The sequence below is a fragment of the Caloenas nicobarica genome, chromosome 6, assembly GCF_036013445.1.
Source record: "Caloenas nicobarica isolate bCalNic1 chromosome 6, bCalNic1.hap1, whole genome shotgun sequence".
In the NCBI taxonomy this organism is placed as follows: Eukaryota; Metazoa; Chordata; class Aves; order Columbiformes; family Columbidae; genus Caloenas; species Caloenas nicobarica.
The window spans coordinates 3,862,965-3,879,166 of record NC_088250.1 but is presented as its reverse complement, the minus strand read 5'-3'; the positions used below and the strand labels follow the sequence as shown (position 1 = coordinate 3,879,166).

The 16,202-nt window shown below is 40.8% G+C and overlaps 1 protein-coding gene across 7 annotated transcripts in view; it reads right to left on the bottom strand.

The window, feature by feature from the left end:
• The window catches only part of ABI2 (abl interactor 2), a 61,040-nt gene extending 46,051 nt beyond the window's left edge, over window positions 1-14,989 (bottom strand). For all 7 annotated transcript variants that reach the window (XM_065638290.1, XM_065638292.1, XM_065638291.1 and 4 more), the window contains exon 1: window positions 14,659-14,989. In XM_065638290.1, coding sequence (XP_065494362.1) covers window positions 14,659-14,775 — 117 coding nt within the window. In that variant the 5' untranslated portion in view covers window positions 14,776-14,989. The remainder of the gene's footprint in view (window positions 1-14,658) is intronic.
• Window positions 14,990-16,202: the final 1,213 nt, after the last annotated feature.

Here is a 16,202-nt window from a genome sequence, read left to right as displayed (position 1 = left end):
GGGCAGGAATCCGCACTATCATTCTTCCCTTTCTATGAAATAACCACACTCAGATTACACAAATCCCTTCACAGTGATCAGTTAACTCTAAATTTGAATTTATTCTTACTTGGCACTTTTTTAAGCTGCTGCCAATTCAGACATACTTAAAGGAACAAACTGTCTTCAGATATATGCCCACAATCTGCCAGAACAACAAAAAAATCTTTTATTTTGTTTCAAAAAGTAGAGATCAAAATAAAAGATCTGCACACAGGAGTTGCTACGTACAGCACTCCTCTAGGAGGCAACAGAACCATTGGCAGCATACTAGAACTCCAAAACCTAGAGATTTACGCTCAAATTAGCAGAGCCTGGGAGAGCTGCAGTGCCAGTTCACCAGCCCTAAAGCAGAGGACTAAAAATAAATAAATAAATAATAATAATAATCTCAGAAGAGGCTTCCCTGCCTTTCTCCATTAAAGGCTTCCTAAACTCTCTTGTTCTGTTTTGTTTTTTGGGTTTTTTTGCTTTTATACAAACAAACAGGACAGCCTTCCGTGCCTACTGTAGAACCATCTAAAGGTCAAAGTCTCCAGCTCCTCCAATGCTACATCATAACACACGCAAAAGTCCTATCACCCAAAATGCATATTTGCACCCCATTACATCACCAGACACAAATATACTCTTGTCTGACTCTGAAAAATCACAACAGGCCTTTTTCCTTGCCCGCACTGGAAGGGTTTGCCAGAAGGAGAGCAGGAGCAAGGAGATGTTCTTGCTGTCCATGCTCAGCTGCCAAAAGCTGGCTCTGTTGTACCACCCATCCGCTGAAAGGGATGGGAACACCCAACGGTTCCCAGCCATAACTGAATCAAAGGTAAAGTCTAACTAAACAAACTAACATGATCAACAAAAAAAAGTCGACAAAAGTCAGTGAAAGTTCACGCTGAAAACTGCTAGGCAAAAGCAGCATCTTCTTATTCAACAGATTTGTTCCCTATGTGTCCTAAGAGCTCTATCTGCTCACTTTTCTGCCACAGAATTTTCTTACAACCTTTTGCTCCCGTTACCATAACACTGGACAAAACACAATATTGGCGGAGTGAGAATGGGATTCAAGCCTCTTTTGCAGAGACTGTCAGCCAAACTCTAGATCTCTGTTCTGCACTCCCTGACTAACTAGTGAACATTTTATAAATACAAAAGTCATGTCCTCAAAAGAGGAGACCCAGCCTAATTCCCATGGGTAGACTGCTAGAAATAAGGATTTTTCAGAAGTTTATCAATTTTGTTTATGTTTGTAATAGAGTTGCCAACACATACAAAAACAACAGAAGGTTGCAGGAGGCTTTTCATTTAACTAGACTAAAACTTTGCTATGCTGCTACAATTTTAGAATCTTGGAAAATAAGTAGGGAAAAAAAAAAACAACTTTTATGCAGGCACTGTAATTAGTAGTTATTCTCTTTTTCCTAGTTTAACCAGCACTTTTGGTCCATTTACTTCAAAATTAGAAGTGAACCTTCTGTGAATTGCTATGTGGCTCAAGAAGAGCAAGCAAAGTTGCTATATTCAAGCTGCGGCATGTAACTTAACATCACAGCATCAAGTTTTCTGTAATTATTGCCAGTGAGATCTGTATTTTACACACACATTTTCCTGAGCATGACCTACTTTCACACTAATTGCAGTGCTTCTTGCCCAGAAAGAGACAGTTTTACGCCAGTGGTAACTCCATTTTTTAAAGCAATATAAGGACATTTTACATGCATAAAAGGATCTGCATTTAATCTCCCATATTAACTACACTGCAACTGTAATGCAATCATCTCCACACAATTTAAATCCTATTTCTTTCTGTGAATTAGCCAATTACTTATTTTAAGAATTAACAAGTATCACACTGAGGTATAAAAAACAATATACTTGATAAACAAATCCAAGTCGGGCAAAGTTCTTTTCCACATACAATAATTCTTACATTCCCCAGACCGGAATACACTATGATTGTACTGTAGGTCACAGAGCCATTTCAGAATTCCTCTCGAGCAATATGGAAAGTTTTCCATCTACTAAAGAACACCCAGAACTTGAAACACGTAACCTACAAGCACTAAGGGTCTTCCTGCTTAGCTACAAAAGGCCATGGTTTGGAATATCAAGTCAGGATGAGCCTGCAGAGACTATATTTTTCTGAAAATTCCTTCAGATCAAGGATTTCATACAGTGCATGTTTAAGACTGCTGTCTTAAAGCAAAGCATTGGCATTACCTGACAGCCAAAATAATGGAAATGGACACCTCAGCAGAAGTTCTGTGAAGTCTACATGGTTGTTTTTACTTATTCACCCAAAGAAAATAGATTATGTACCAAATACCTTCTTTGAATCAAGAGCATAGGAGGTTAATAAACTTAAATGAACATGACTAATCCCATGAGAATGACAGCAATACCAAACAAGAGTTTCTATCTCTAAAAAGTTTAAGTTCCTTAGTTCTAACATTTCAATGTCAGTTGAAGACAGCACTTAACTATAACTCGTGTGAACACCACACAAAATTTCATGCTAAGACTCTTTGAAATTTCAGCAATGTCCCGGTGTCGTGGCTTAACCGGAGCCAGCAACTAAGACCACGCAGCCGCTCACTCACACCCCAGCCCCCATCCAAGTGGGATGTGGGAGAGAATCAGAAAGGGAAAAAAAAAACCTTGTGGGTTGAAATAAGAACAGCTTCAGAGGACTGCAAAGGAAGAGAAAATAATAATAATAATAATAATAATAATAATAATAATAATAATAATAATAATAATAATAATAGAATATGCAAAACAAGAGATGTACAAGGCAATTGCTCACCGCTCATGACACTGACAGCCCATTCATTCCCAAGCAGTCATATTTGCCCCCCAGCCAGCTCCAGTTTATATCCTGAGCAGGATGTCACATGGCAAGGAATAATCCTTTGGCCAGCTTGGGTCAGCTGTCCTGGCTGCATCCCCTCCCAACTTCTTGTGCACCTGGCAAATCCTTGACTACAAAGTAACAACCAAAACATCAGTGTATTATCAACATTCTTCTCATCTGAAATCAAAACCACAGAGTTAATTTCCTTTCTAGCAGCTATCTCAGCCAAAACCAGGACACCCAGTCAGCATCCTGAAGCAAATCTCTGCAGGACCTTGCAGAGGCAGTAGCCAATGACATAGTTCTACCCACATTGCTTGCAAAGAATCAGACAAGCCAGTCATTTGGGATCCAACACACAGTAGAGCTCTGTAACTTGACAGCAATTATAAAACAAAAGATAAGCAGCACATACAATGGCACAAGAAGTTCTACCAGGTCTGTCCCAAAAAAGTTGGTTATCACAAGAGCTGGAAGGGTGTTTCAGAAAAGGACAGATGAATTGGACAAGGCCTCTGAAAGTAGTACAGAGCATCTGCAACGCCCAAAAATTAGCAGCTGCCCATCTTTGATCTGTTCAGATATTGATTTCTGCACGTCCTGGTGCTGTTCTGCCCAAGACCTGTATAAATATCCCTTAGTCACTCCTATATCAACCAGGACACATTTTTTTTAAAGCTATGGAACACCACTTTTTTTTCTCTAATCAATATTTATAGAGCAGAAAGAATCCATATTGGACAGACAAGACACCATCTGTCACAGACATGTTGGCAAAAGCTAAAAATGTACTGCTATTTTTCCCCAACAATAGCCACATCCAGAGTAGCCCAATAAAACTTAAACTCTAGAACTTCCATGAAGTAAATCAACCCATTATTATCCTCACCTAACAAAATTCCTGCTAATGAACTTTCAGATGCAACAGTCATAAAAGTCTATTCTACACACAATTTTCAAAGGAAAGTCATATACAGGCTATGGTTGTCTCAAATAGGAAAAACAATTCCTTCCTGCTATACAACCTAAATTAGGTCATAAATATTTCAGTAAAAGAGTGACTTTAATCCCACAGTTGAGAATTATTATGCTGTTCCCCATATACGCCAAATTTTGTGATATCCGACTATAGCAGCAATACGAGAGAGTTTTACGCACTCTGGTAACTCTCACGATGGCAAGAGCTCTCAGCCATAAAACGGATCACTAAGGATGCAAATATTATGCGCCGTCTTGAAGCCAGCCTACTCAAACTGCATCAACTGTATTGTCATGTCGTGGCTACTCACTTCATTATGCTTAGAGGGCATAACAGTATTACGCCGAAGTTACAGACATGAAAGATTATAGGATAAAAATAGAACATGACACTGCAAACTTGTGAAAGAACACAAGATTCCTCTCACAGCAGTTTTGTGCACTACAGGATATGAAGAATCCCCACTTTTGTGTTTACATTCACCTTAATTATGACACAGAATGAGAGTCTCAGACTTTGCTTATTCACCCAATTTCAACAACATGCTTGTTCTGACAATTCTGAGCTCTTTGATGGTCACAAGAATAGAAGCATTAGAGAGATGTAACAATGAAATAAGAACACTTCAAATGCAGTATGCCATTTCTATGTCACAAAAGGTTCTCTTACCTCACATTCTTTCTTTTTTATGTAAGTTCATTTGTTTTCAAGTTAACCTAACAGATTGATACAACTGTATATTCAGCAAGTTCTACTACCATCAAAAAAGGGCTTTTCTCTATACGTTAATGAATCAAAGTGCTGCACAAATGACCTTTCATTTGACAAGAAACGTTTAAATAATATCACCTCTCTACCTATCTAGCTATGGCAATAAATAGAACTATCCTGGAAAGAAAGAAGAGCTTCATAACATGAATGATAGAGGCTTTAAGACAGAGGGGCACAGAGAGGCTCAAAGAAAGAAGGAATTTTCAAGCTGCTATTGAGGCAAGCAATTCTCTCCATTTTGCAGAATGCCCGCCAACTGTATAATCTGTAATCCTCCACCTTTCTAGACACAGGCAGTTGACTTTTTTGTAACACTCACCATCTTCCAGTCACCTTATTCAACAGCTTGCCTCTAAAACACAGGAAATACCATCCTCTTTCCCCTCTGCATTCAGCAGAAGAAACATACGCCAACAATTCTTGAAGGGCTACACTCAAACACAGCCTTAAGTGCATAAGAAATCCAGACCAAAATATCCTTGAGAAAAGGCTCCTTCCACTCTGTTTGTAAACAAAAGCAGTACTTACCCCGATATGTGAACTATGAGATCTAGAGATGAAAAGCATCGCATAAGAGCTGTGTTACTTCGAACCGAAACAATGAGGTAGAAGAAGCTGACTGCTCAAATTGGGATTTGGGTTGTGCAGAGGCGAATGGCATCTATTTGTTTAGGGAAAAAAAGGCTGTTTGACCAACTAGCACAATACATACAATATGAAAAAAAAGTTAAATAATCCTCACATTTCAGTCTCCACAGCCTAACACCTCCATCTCCAATAGAACCTAAACAACAAATATCACTTTCAGGATTTTGGCCTTTCAGAGATGCCCTGGGAGTTTCATTGAATAAAGTATTTACCATGGGGTAATGCCAAGAGCCTTGAGAACTAAGGTCAAATCACTTCAAAAAATACCATAGGAAGACTATAATTTCTCTCCCTCAAAAAAAAAAAGGGCCTTTTTGGTTCGCTTTATCAGAAGGCAAATTGAAGTCATACCCGTAAAGTAACTCTACAGTAGATGCCCAAAACTAACCTTCAGATCTAAAATTGGTGCTTTATCTCCAGAACACCTTTCATCCTCAAATGATAAACCACATCACACTGCTTATGAAAAAAAGACAGGTCCACAGAAACTCCCACTGTCACCAGTATCATTATGCAGCCTCAAGGGTGGCACAGAAAATGCAAGAAAATGCTGCTTGGTTTGGGGGGTTTTCTGTATAACTCATTTAAAGCTAAAAAGAAATAATTTTCTTAAATATCTTTAGTGTTTAAAATGTCACACAGAAAATCTGACTGAGGTTATACACAGAATATTAAAAAGTTGAGCATGCTGCTTATAAAAGAAGGTCAATTTAGTAAAATATAATACTTTGAACCTTCAGCGGGTGCAAAGAAATCTCTCATTTTTCTCTGGATCCTTAACACAAGATACAACTTTTAAAAAAGGTAAGTAAATCTCATGGAAAGTGAAATACAAGGAAAATATTAAGTTTTGTTCATTATAAGAAAATAAGCAAAGGCAAAATCTCCTTCTCTTTACAGTGCTTTTAAGCACAGCCTTTCCAGAGGACAAGTTGATTACTGGCATCGTATTCCCCACTTGTCCACTTCAAGAAAAATTTCTTTTTTTGTATATGTATAAGTGGTTAAATAATTTATACCTCAGCCTTAATTATCTGTTGATCAAGTGAGACAATTCATAAGAGCCTGTCTTGCATAATACATACAATTTCTAAACTTTACTTAAATGAGGGATCTTAATATGCCACAAATGTTTACAACAGGCTCATTACAGTGAAAATTTTTGTTTTCGAGGATCTCTGTATTTGGTATAAATTATTATTGACTTATGTATACAAATGAGAAAAAAAACATTAGACTTTTATCCCTTCCTCTTGCTCCAGTCATCAAAACTGCATTCAGCCTACTGTATTTGTGTTATATATCAAATTATTGACTAAAATAGAAGTAAATACTATGCATGTATTTTAAAAATCGAAAACCTAAGTTTTAAGCAGATCGCAACACGGTAACAATTTACAATAGTTCTATTAACTTGCCTCATCAAGTAGTTATAGAAGTGTCCTCGATGTGGAGACAGCTTAAATTAACTGTCATTGCCATCAGACAGCTATAACAGACATTCAGAGTCTACAGGTAACTTTTTACCTTCTATTATCCAAACACATTGATTTACACAGATGCACATGTAGTCAGAAAGAATTTCTTCTTTCTTTTAGGAAAGGACTGCTCTAATGGCAGTGCATCAAGAACTTGACAAAAAGGCTGCAAAAACAACACCTGCACTATTTTAGGCTGACTACAGACTACTCTTGCATTCAGAGTTTGCTCCTCAGAGCCTCTGCATTCTCAATCATTCTGCCCCTCTGAGAGCCACTCCACAATCATCGTTTCCTTAAGGACACGAAGTCAAACAGGCCTAAACCTTTGAAGATAATTTCTGAGATCAGAACAGCAGCTAGATAAAGTGAGAAAACTGAGAAGTATATCAGAAAACACTGCACACTGATTTATCACGGCTTTTGTTTTTACTATTGTTTTTTTAAGATATATTTATAAACAGTTAAAATTACTATAAACTTTCCACAATAGCTTGGTATCTGTAGTATTCTATTATATAAGTTGTTTTTTTCTCCTTTTAGCTAAATACTTTGTGTCCTCCCCACACACACTCTCCAGACAGGTAAATGTACATAAACGGATTCAAGATGGCTGTTTAGTTTGGGACATTTAACATATTTACATTCCCCACAACTTGCAGCAGACCTGTGGTTTTTACTGTCCTAGTTTTGGCTGGGATAGAGTTAATTTCCTTTCTAGTAACTGTGTTGGATTTTGTGGCAATGAGTGAGCAGTAGCGTGGTCCTGGGTGCCGGCTTGGGTTAAACCATGACATTTACCCAATAAAAAGAGTAGGCAGACAAGAAACTTTTGCACCGTGCAGCAAACATTCTGCCTCACTTATAAAGCTATAGATGAGCGCCACTTCTCACACCAACTTACAAACTTACCACCTAGTTAAAAAATTAGAGTGAATTACAAGTTTAAATATCAGTTTGCAAACTGAAAAGAATTAAAATTGTTTTGATAATGATGGCATGCAGGTTGAAATAAGCATGTTCAAACAGAGGCAGCCCAGGCTTCCCTAAAACCTAGTTAAGAATATCAGCTGAAATAGCAATTTAATAGCCATGATCTGATCTTCTAAGAGTAGTTTTAAAATTTTGATACAATCTATAGTATAAAACAACTTTGACAAAACAGCAGCCTGCTCAAAAATAGACAAAAGATCCCAAAGTTATTCCCAAGAATTTTGACAGAGTTCATACATATTAAAGCAGTAAATTCACAACAAAGTTACAAAATACTCTAATAAAAACATGGACATTTACCTGGGGTGTGGGGGGCAAACCACAACACTAAATGTACGAGTTCAACACAAAACTAGCTTTGGCTATGTGTGTAACCAACACATACAGGCTACCAAAACCCCAAAACAAATAATAATTGTTCCTCACCCCGCAATTCACCCAGCATAAAAAAAAAACTTCATACAGTAACGCTAAGCCAATAATAATAAAACAAGCACATATATTTCAAACTGAAAGATCATTAAGAATAGATATTACAATGACACCTACTGGGAAATAAACTACAGAAAAAGTGAACAGCATACACAGAGTCCATAGTTCAGAGCATATCATTATAAATTTGACAGAGTAACTTGTTCGCTGCAGCTGGGAACCAGAAAAATCAAGATTTCTCACTGAAATAGGCACAACTCATTTGCAAGAACATGTTAGTTCATTCACTTCAAGAAAAAACTGACAACCTAACCTGTGAGAACCCTGAAAAGAGGAAATGCACCTAAATTCAGTGTGCTGTGATTATATGCTTCATCCACTGACAACGCAGTTTTGCTTCATGAAGATGAGTAGCCCAATGACTGAAGTTCCAGGTACGGGAATCTAGCAAAATTTACAGAATTTAGATTAATAAGCAGGAGGTTAATTACAGGTGCACAATTAAGTGTGAAAATACAGCATTTGAAAACAAAATCCAAGAAAAATGGGCTAGCAGACTCTAGACATAGACTCTGCTGAAAATCTGCTACACAACATGGTATTTAAATCAATGCTTTCTTCAAGCAAATATTCTGCTCAACGTAACAGAGTGAGATTTCACTTGCTTCAAGCACTGCCTGGAGAAGCTCTGGTCTCAGATGGTGCACCGCGGTGGTGCACCGCTTCCTGCCTTAAAACATACAGCACTCAGCCACAAAGATTAATGACTGCACACGCAAGGAGAACATGAGCGACAGACAATACATTTTAGAGAACTTATTAACTGTAGGATGCAGAGGCTTGCTACCCTGAATTACAATTCTTGATCAATATTATTCAAGAACCACAATCTGAAAATAAACCATAGAAGGGAACAACTAGAATGCCACTAACACTCAGGGTTCCAACGCTTGCTTTATATTTGAAACATGCATATTTACAAATTTTCTTTTCACACCTACACATATAATACTACCACCAGTAACTCCCATTACCACTAATAAAATGGCTCATGGTATTTCCACATCGACTCGATAGAAAATCAATCCTTCTCTTCCTGAACTCCAGGTTGAACTTTTGACACTATTAAATGCATTCAATTAGTTTCCTGGCAAAACGCAGCACAGCTAACACAAAGAAAAAGTAGATTGGTTGACTGATAAACACTTGAGCAACTTTGCCAGCTAAATTGACTCACTTAGAAAGAAACAGACAAGATGGTCCTGTATCTAGATTATCACTGGTTTACTAGTTTTCTAGTATTTTTAAAGAGTTTTAACTTGTCAGCATCTTCCTGATGTTCTAGACTAATATTCACTGGAGCTAATCAATACCCACTTTCATGCCTGCAGAACAAGTGTTCCATCAATACTAAGCTTAATCACCTCTTCACCAAAGCTGGCTTATAACAGCAGCAAGTTTAAGGAACAGAAAGGTTGAAAACAGCTTTCCTCGCATTTCTGATGCTTAAATAAATATTACAGTCCTAACTCACTTGCCTTTGTTAAGGTGATACACATCTCATCTTCAGTAAAGAGGATAGAGACCTTTCTTGAACCTGTTTATAAACCATAATACCTGCAATTCCTTAAACACTTACACAAGATATATACTGGTACCAGTCATTACAAGCAGCTCCACAGAAATTTCACATTACATTACTAAAGCTGTAACCACTCAGTTAGTATTTGCAAAGGACCACCACTGCTGTAATTTAAAATGAGTATGCTAACAGATGCCTTATTCTCTTGTTCAACCTACTGGAAGATGCTTCCAAATCTACAGCTACTTGGTTTTACTTACATGGTCTAAGTAAAATTATCAGATATGTGGAAAACAACAATGAAACTCATCGATCTATGGACTGCAGTAAGGTTACCGAGAAACAAGTAGGTTTTACCACTATGCCTATTTAAATAAAGCTATCTCCAGGAGCTGAAAGCAGGTACTTCTACTAACCAGAATAGCATATTAAGTACAAGAATAAAAATCCCCTTTCCATCCTCCACAACCACCAGAAGGCTGTTTCTGCACATAAAATGCAATACAGTCATGGCACTCTGAAGACTGAAGAGAGGAAAATCAGAAGCTCACTCTTCCTTTTCAGTCTTTAGAGCTGACAAGCATAATAATCTTGAAAAACTAAGAAATACAGAAGCTTTTTAGAAGAAACTGGACAGCACAACACACACAAGGCCTGCACTCCTGCAAGCTGAGCAGAGCACAGAGGCTTGGTTTTTCACTGGGTTCTGCATGCTCATTTTGGCGGTGGGACTTCCCCCCACCCCTAATCTGTTCTTGATAGATACTACTGCCTGAAATGCCTCCATCTGGTAACTTTTTCTGACTCTTCCAACAAAAAGTAAACAGACACAAGCATTCAGTTACTCTAGAAAGCTCCATGCACTGCACAAAATGAAAAGCTGATTTTTTAAAAGAGTGATGATCACGAGAAACAAAAGATTATTCCAGAATAGACATACGGGATAAGAGAAAAGAAACTGGACAGGCCAAGATGGTATTGGAATTTATGCTAGTACACCAGTAACAAGATGTGAAAATGGCGCAATTGCTTGGTTTTGTTACTTACACCATCATAACTAGAAATTTTCTCTAGGATACTCCTGAACAAAAACAATGCAGGAATATGAAAATTTTATTAACATGGCACACTGTCCAGCATAACTATTTTCTGCTTTTTATGAAAGACCCAGATAAATCAATGCAGACTGAAAATAAAATATTATAATATCAAGTACATTAGATAAACAAATTTTATATAATTACTACAAAGCCTAGACAGAGACTGAACTTGGTAATAGAGGACACAGCACTAGTGCATAAAGCATTGGACGGTAGAAAATTTAACCTGTGAATGACACTGTGTCAGATACCACAAAAACATCCACCTAAATAAAAATGTGTATCTTCCCCTTCTCTTTAAGAAGTATGACATAGAAATAACTGTATGATTTCTCCAAGTTATTAGAAGAATAAGACCTTTTTGGAGAGAAAAGTTATTTGATTTCACTAGTAATATAAACAGATTAAAGTGAGCAATTGAGGCATTTGTGCTTACAACTGGATTATTATTATTATTATTATTAAACTAGAATCATAATCACAGAAAAAAAATCATTTTTCACATAATTTTAAGCTGATGTCCTCTGCTATACTACTGTATCAAGGGAAGAGTGACAATTTATGTAACACTCCCTGTTGCTAAAGTAATTGAGCTCACCGAGTATCAACCATAATTTGGATAAACACTGCCAAAACTTTTAAAAAAGGCTTTTTCATTTCATAAGCCGAAGTCAAACGAGTTGCAATCACCACAACCCTTCTACTATGAAGTAGCAATTTCCCCATGTAAGAGATTAAATGTTCAATTATTTTGAAGCTGCTATGATGTTGCTAATGGGGAGAAAGAGAAAAAACACATTAGCACCGAACTTCAAATTCTCTGTTAAACTGACCTGTGCCTCCACTGACTTTTGCAACAATTTTTGTACTTGACAATAAAACCTCAAAAGCACCAACCAGCACGGAAAGGGAGCGGCTTGTCTACTGACAAATACAGGCCAGCGTAATGCTTTTGATGCCCCCAGGACCGCACTGCCCATCGCCCTGCAGGTCAAGTTCAGATCTCAGTTGCGTTCTGAGCCTTCTCTAGGAGATCTCAGGAATATGCACGACAAAACCTTCTGTCAACAATGAAACACTGAAGGATTACAGTAGAATTAGTCTATCTTCACTATATGACTTTCCAGATGATTACTCTTCCGCACGCTTGGGAGCAATCACAAGCCCATCTTTGCCACAAAATCTAAGGCTACAGTTTTTTAATATAATTTGGACTTAATTGGACATAACAACTTCGGAATAATAATTATAATTAGAAGCAAAATCACTAATATCCAGTTAACCAATAGTTACATCCATATACCTATTCCCACTCTTGCAGAGAAGAAAAAAAAATCATCTTTGTATACAGAACCTGTGCAGGAGTTTATGTAGCTCTTGCACCATGAAGGCAGGTGGGTTCACTGACAGATTTGTTACTAGGACAATCACATCACTAAATCCAGAATCCCCTCACACTGGATCTCTTCTCTACAATAATCCCACTCCATGGTCTCTCAGCCAACTCCAAAGGCCTGTCGCCTGGCTGATGAGCTCCATTCCCCACTTGTTTAAAATTTAAACATATTCATGCTGTGACCCATACTGCACCTCACAGCCAACACTCACAACACAATTCCATTCTTTCCTTCTCACCTCCCACTTAAAGCTCTCTGTTGTCACGATGCTTGGATAAATTGCCAGCAGTCAGGGTATTGCTGTGTGGTGGCCAGAATCCATCAGGCTGACCGGAGTGCCTCATTCTTTTCCTTCCTTCACCATCTGTCTGTATCCATCTCCTATTATCTCAGACTGTCCTTACAGACTGTATGCAGTCTGGGGCAATGACCATCTTTTTTCATTCTCTATTTGTACAGAACAGCATGGGGTCCTCCTTTGTAGTTTTTATCAAAACAATAAAAGTGGAGCTGCTCAATACAGATTTTATGAAGTTTGGTTTATACTAAGACGACAAAAAAGGTCAGAGAAAGAACAAAAAAAGCAAACTACCCCCACTTCTTTCTATTCTAGCCTTCCAAGACTTCTCTCCCCTATTCCAGAAAAATCAGTTTCCCAGTTTTCAAGAAAGCATAAATTTAAGTACACAGAATCATAGAATCATTTTGGTTGGAACAGACCCTCACGATCATCGAGTCCACCTGGTAACGTAACACTGGCACCAAGCCATGTCCCTAAAAACCTCACCTATGTATCTTTTAAACCCCTCCGGGGACGGTGACTCCCCCACAGCCCCGGGCAGCCTGTTCCAATGCCCGACAACCTTTTCTGGGAAGAAATTTTTCCTAATGTGCAATCTAAACCTCCCCTGGCACAATCTGAGTCCATTTCCTCTCGTCCTGTTGCATGTTACTTGGAAAAAGAGATCAACCCCCCCCTCCTCGCTACAACCCACTTCCAGGTAGTTGTAGAGAGCAAGAAGGTCTCCCCTCAGCCTCCTGTTCTGCATGTCAACTTACGACTGCAAGGAAATATTTCAATATATTTCTCTTAAAGAACATAGGTGATTTTAATTCTACATAGGAAAAGTTATAACATAATAAAATATATCTATATAATTTCACTGTAATTGACATGTTTTGTAAATGACTCAAAATATGCAGAGTCTTCTCTCCAAAGGACAGTTGGTCATTGAACAATTCAATAGGAACAGTCAGAGCTTTTTTACAGGGACATTTTAAGTATTCTCTGTCGCTGATTAAATATTCTATCCCATTTTCACTGTCAGAATGATCTCGCCACAGACCTCATCCATCCCTGCTTGTCCTCTGGAAATACACAAGCGCTCTCCACTTCGGTGACTGAAAGCAAAAATAAAACTGGGACCCTTTGTATTTCTCTCAACATTGACACCACAAACCCATGTCCCCGTGCTTTCTTGCCTATGCTCTCAGGCCCTTCTTAGGAATGACCCACAACTAACGCGGTTTGGGGGTTTTTTTTCATTTTTTTTGAGGGAAACTCTTTCATTTGGCCCTACAATCACTATCAAGGTGAACTGACTATGTCTTGCTTCTCTTCCTAGTAAATAAAGAAAGGAAAAAAACCACAGCCCTAACACCAACCTGGCTTCAGAGGGGTCATGGGAAAAATCACACGCTGCGGTAGCAACTTGTGCTTGATCTCTTTCTCCGTAATTCTGTATCATCTCTACATCATGCTCTCATCCTGCACCTACCACTCAGCAGCTGCCCATCCTATCGAATACTGCAGACCTGCTGGGGAAGGGAAATATAAACCAACAGGCATATCGCAATTAAAACATATGTGATTGTGCTCTAAATTAACAAGTGCAAATACCACATTTACAGGAGCCAGATAACCTACTCGGTTTTTCACATCATCCCAGTGCTGTCAGCAAAAGGAGAGCGGAAGGTGGGAAGGGCACAAAAAGGAGCGACAGAGACGCAATCCACAGTAAGTATTCAACACGCTCACAAAGTGAAAGGATTTAATTTAGAAATCAATTATTTAAACGCCTCGTCACGCCGGGGCAGTTCATTCTGGAAGTTGAACCACCTTTCCTCCTCCCCGGGCTGCAGCGGCCGCTGCCACCCGCCTCTCCCCGCCAAGGGGACGGGGGCGGCAGGACCCGCTGCCCCCACCTGCCCGCCGAGCGCGGGCCCCGCCGCAAATGGCGAGGGAAGGAGGGAGGGAGCGAGGACGCGACCCTGGCCCGCCGGGGCTGCCCCACGCCCGCCCGCCGCCGCCTCAGCACGCGGGGACGGCGACCGTTAGGCGGGGACGGCGACCGTTAGGCTGCGCGCGGCCCGCCCCGCCCGCCGCACCTGGATGTAGTTGGTCTCGCAGTACTCGGCCACCCGCTCGAGGTTCGTGTAGCTGTCGAACAGGGCCCGGCGCCCCCCCGGGATCTCCTCCTCCAGCAGCATCTGCAGCTCCGCCATCTTCACATCCTCTCACGCCGTCTGTCCGTCCGGGCTCCTCTCACTCCTCACTCACTCACTCACGCACGCACGCACGCGCGCGCGCGCGCGCACGCACGCACGCACGCACCCCCCCCCGCTCGCGCCGCAGCCCGCCCCCCCCCAGCCCCAGGGCGCTTCCCGCCGCACGGGCCGGGCCTCGCGCCGCGGGCAGGCAGCGCGCGGGACCCCCACCGCGGCGGGGGCGGGGCGAGCCGCGCGACAACCCCTCCCCGCGCATGCGCGTCCCCCCCGGCGCCCCCTCTCCGCCCCCCGCGCGCCCACTTCCGGCCCGGCGATATCCGGGCGCAGCGGGAGCGTCGCGGAGGAGAAGCCGCTGAAGCGAGCGGTTCCTGCGTTATTTTGGGGGCTTGCGTCCGCGTTGGTCCGAACGCCCAACGCCAAATATTATATTTTCATTTTAGGAAGTCTTGGCGCCTTTTTTTGTCATTTTGCCTTAATTTCCTCAGTGGCAGCTCGCTAGCGGCGCTGGTTCGGAGCACGGGTGTAAGGCCGCATCGCCGGCAGCTTTGTCCTTGAACCGGGGTCAGACCCCCGCGCTCTCAGTGGAGCTGCTGATAGCAGAGCAGCGAAAAAATGTTTGTTTTGTGCGGATTCTGTCTGAGAAGCTGCTGTGGTACAGGGGCGAGAGGAAGAGCAAATTCTCAGCCGCCAAGTGCTCAGCTTTTCAACTTTAACAGGGAAAAGTGTGTAATTAAGAGCCAGCAGAAACAGGCAGGACAGCACTGGAGCCATAAGCTGGGATATCTGTTCAGTGGGCTCCTGGCTTTAACACTGACTTTCTTATGTCCCAGGCACATCACTCAGCATCTCTACAATTGTGATGAAAATGCCTGCCCTTAGAGGAATGTGGAAGGCTTTCCCACTTAGTTCCTGCACCTGAACCTAAAAGTAGCCCTTCGTTCCACCAAAAAAAAAAAAAAAATCAGTCTTCTCAGCACAAGTGTCCCAGGTTTCTCCAGGAGAGCTCATTTCTCTCTTTGAAATGAATTGCAGCTGTGATTACTCACCCCATGTTCCCATGAGGCTCCACAGAGCTCCTGCTGCCTCTGTAGTGCAGCCCTGGGTTATCTGACATCCCTTACGGACTCTGATACGACAGCCTGGTATTTTCCCAGCCTTCATGTTACGGACACTTCGGTGGTAGCCACCAGCTCAGGTAGATCCAGTTCTGTAGTCCTTGTACACCAACCCCTAGGAACAGTTGTTCTCGTGCCTGGAAAGCTGTTGCAAAGGCATCCAGCTGGATACGCCTGGCCTCCAGGTGACTTCTAGAATTACAGATTGCAAACACCTGGTGGGGTCACGCAACAAACGTAGTCTTTGGGCCAGTCCTTTTAAGTTTCTTGAAAGAAAAATGAGATAGAAATCCCTGCCCTGAGGAATGT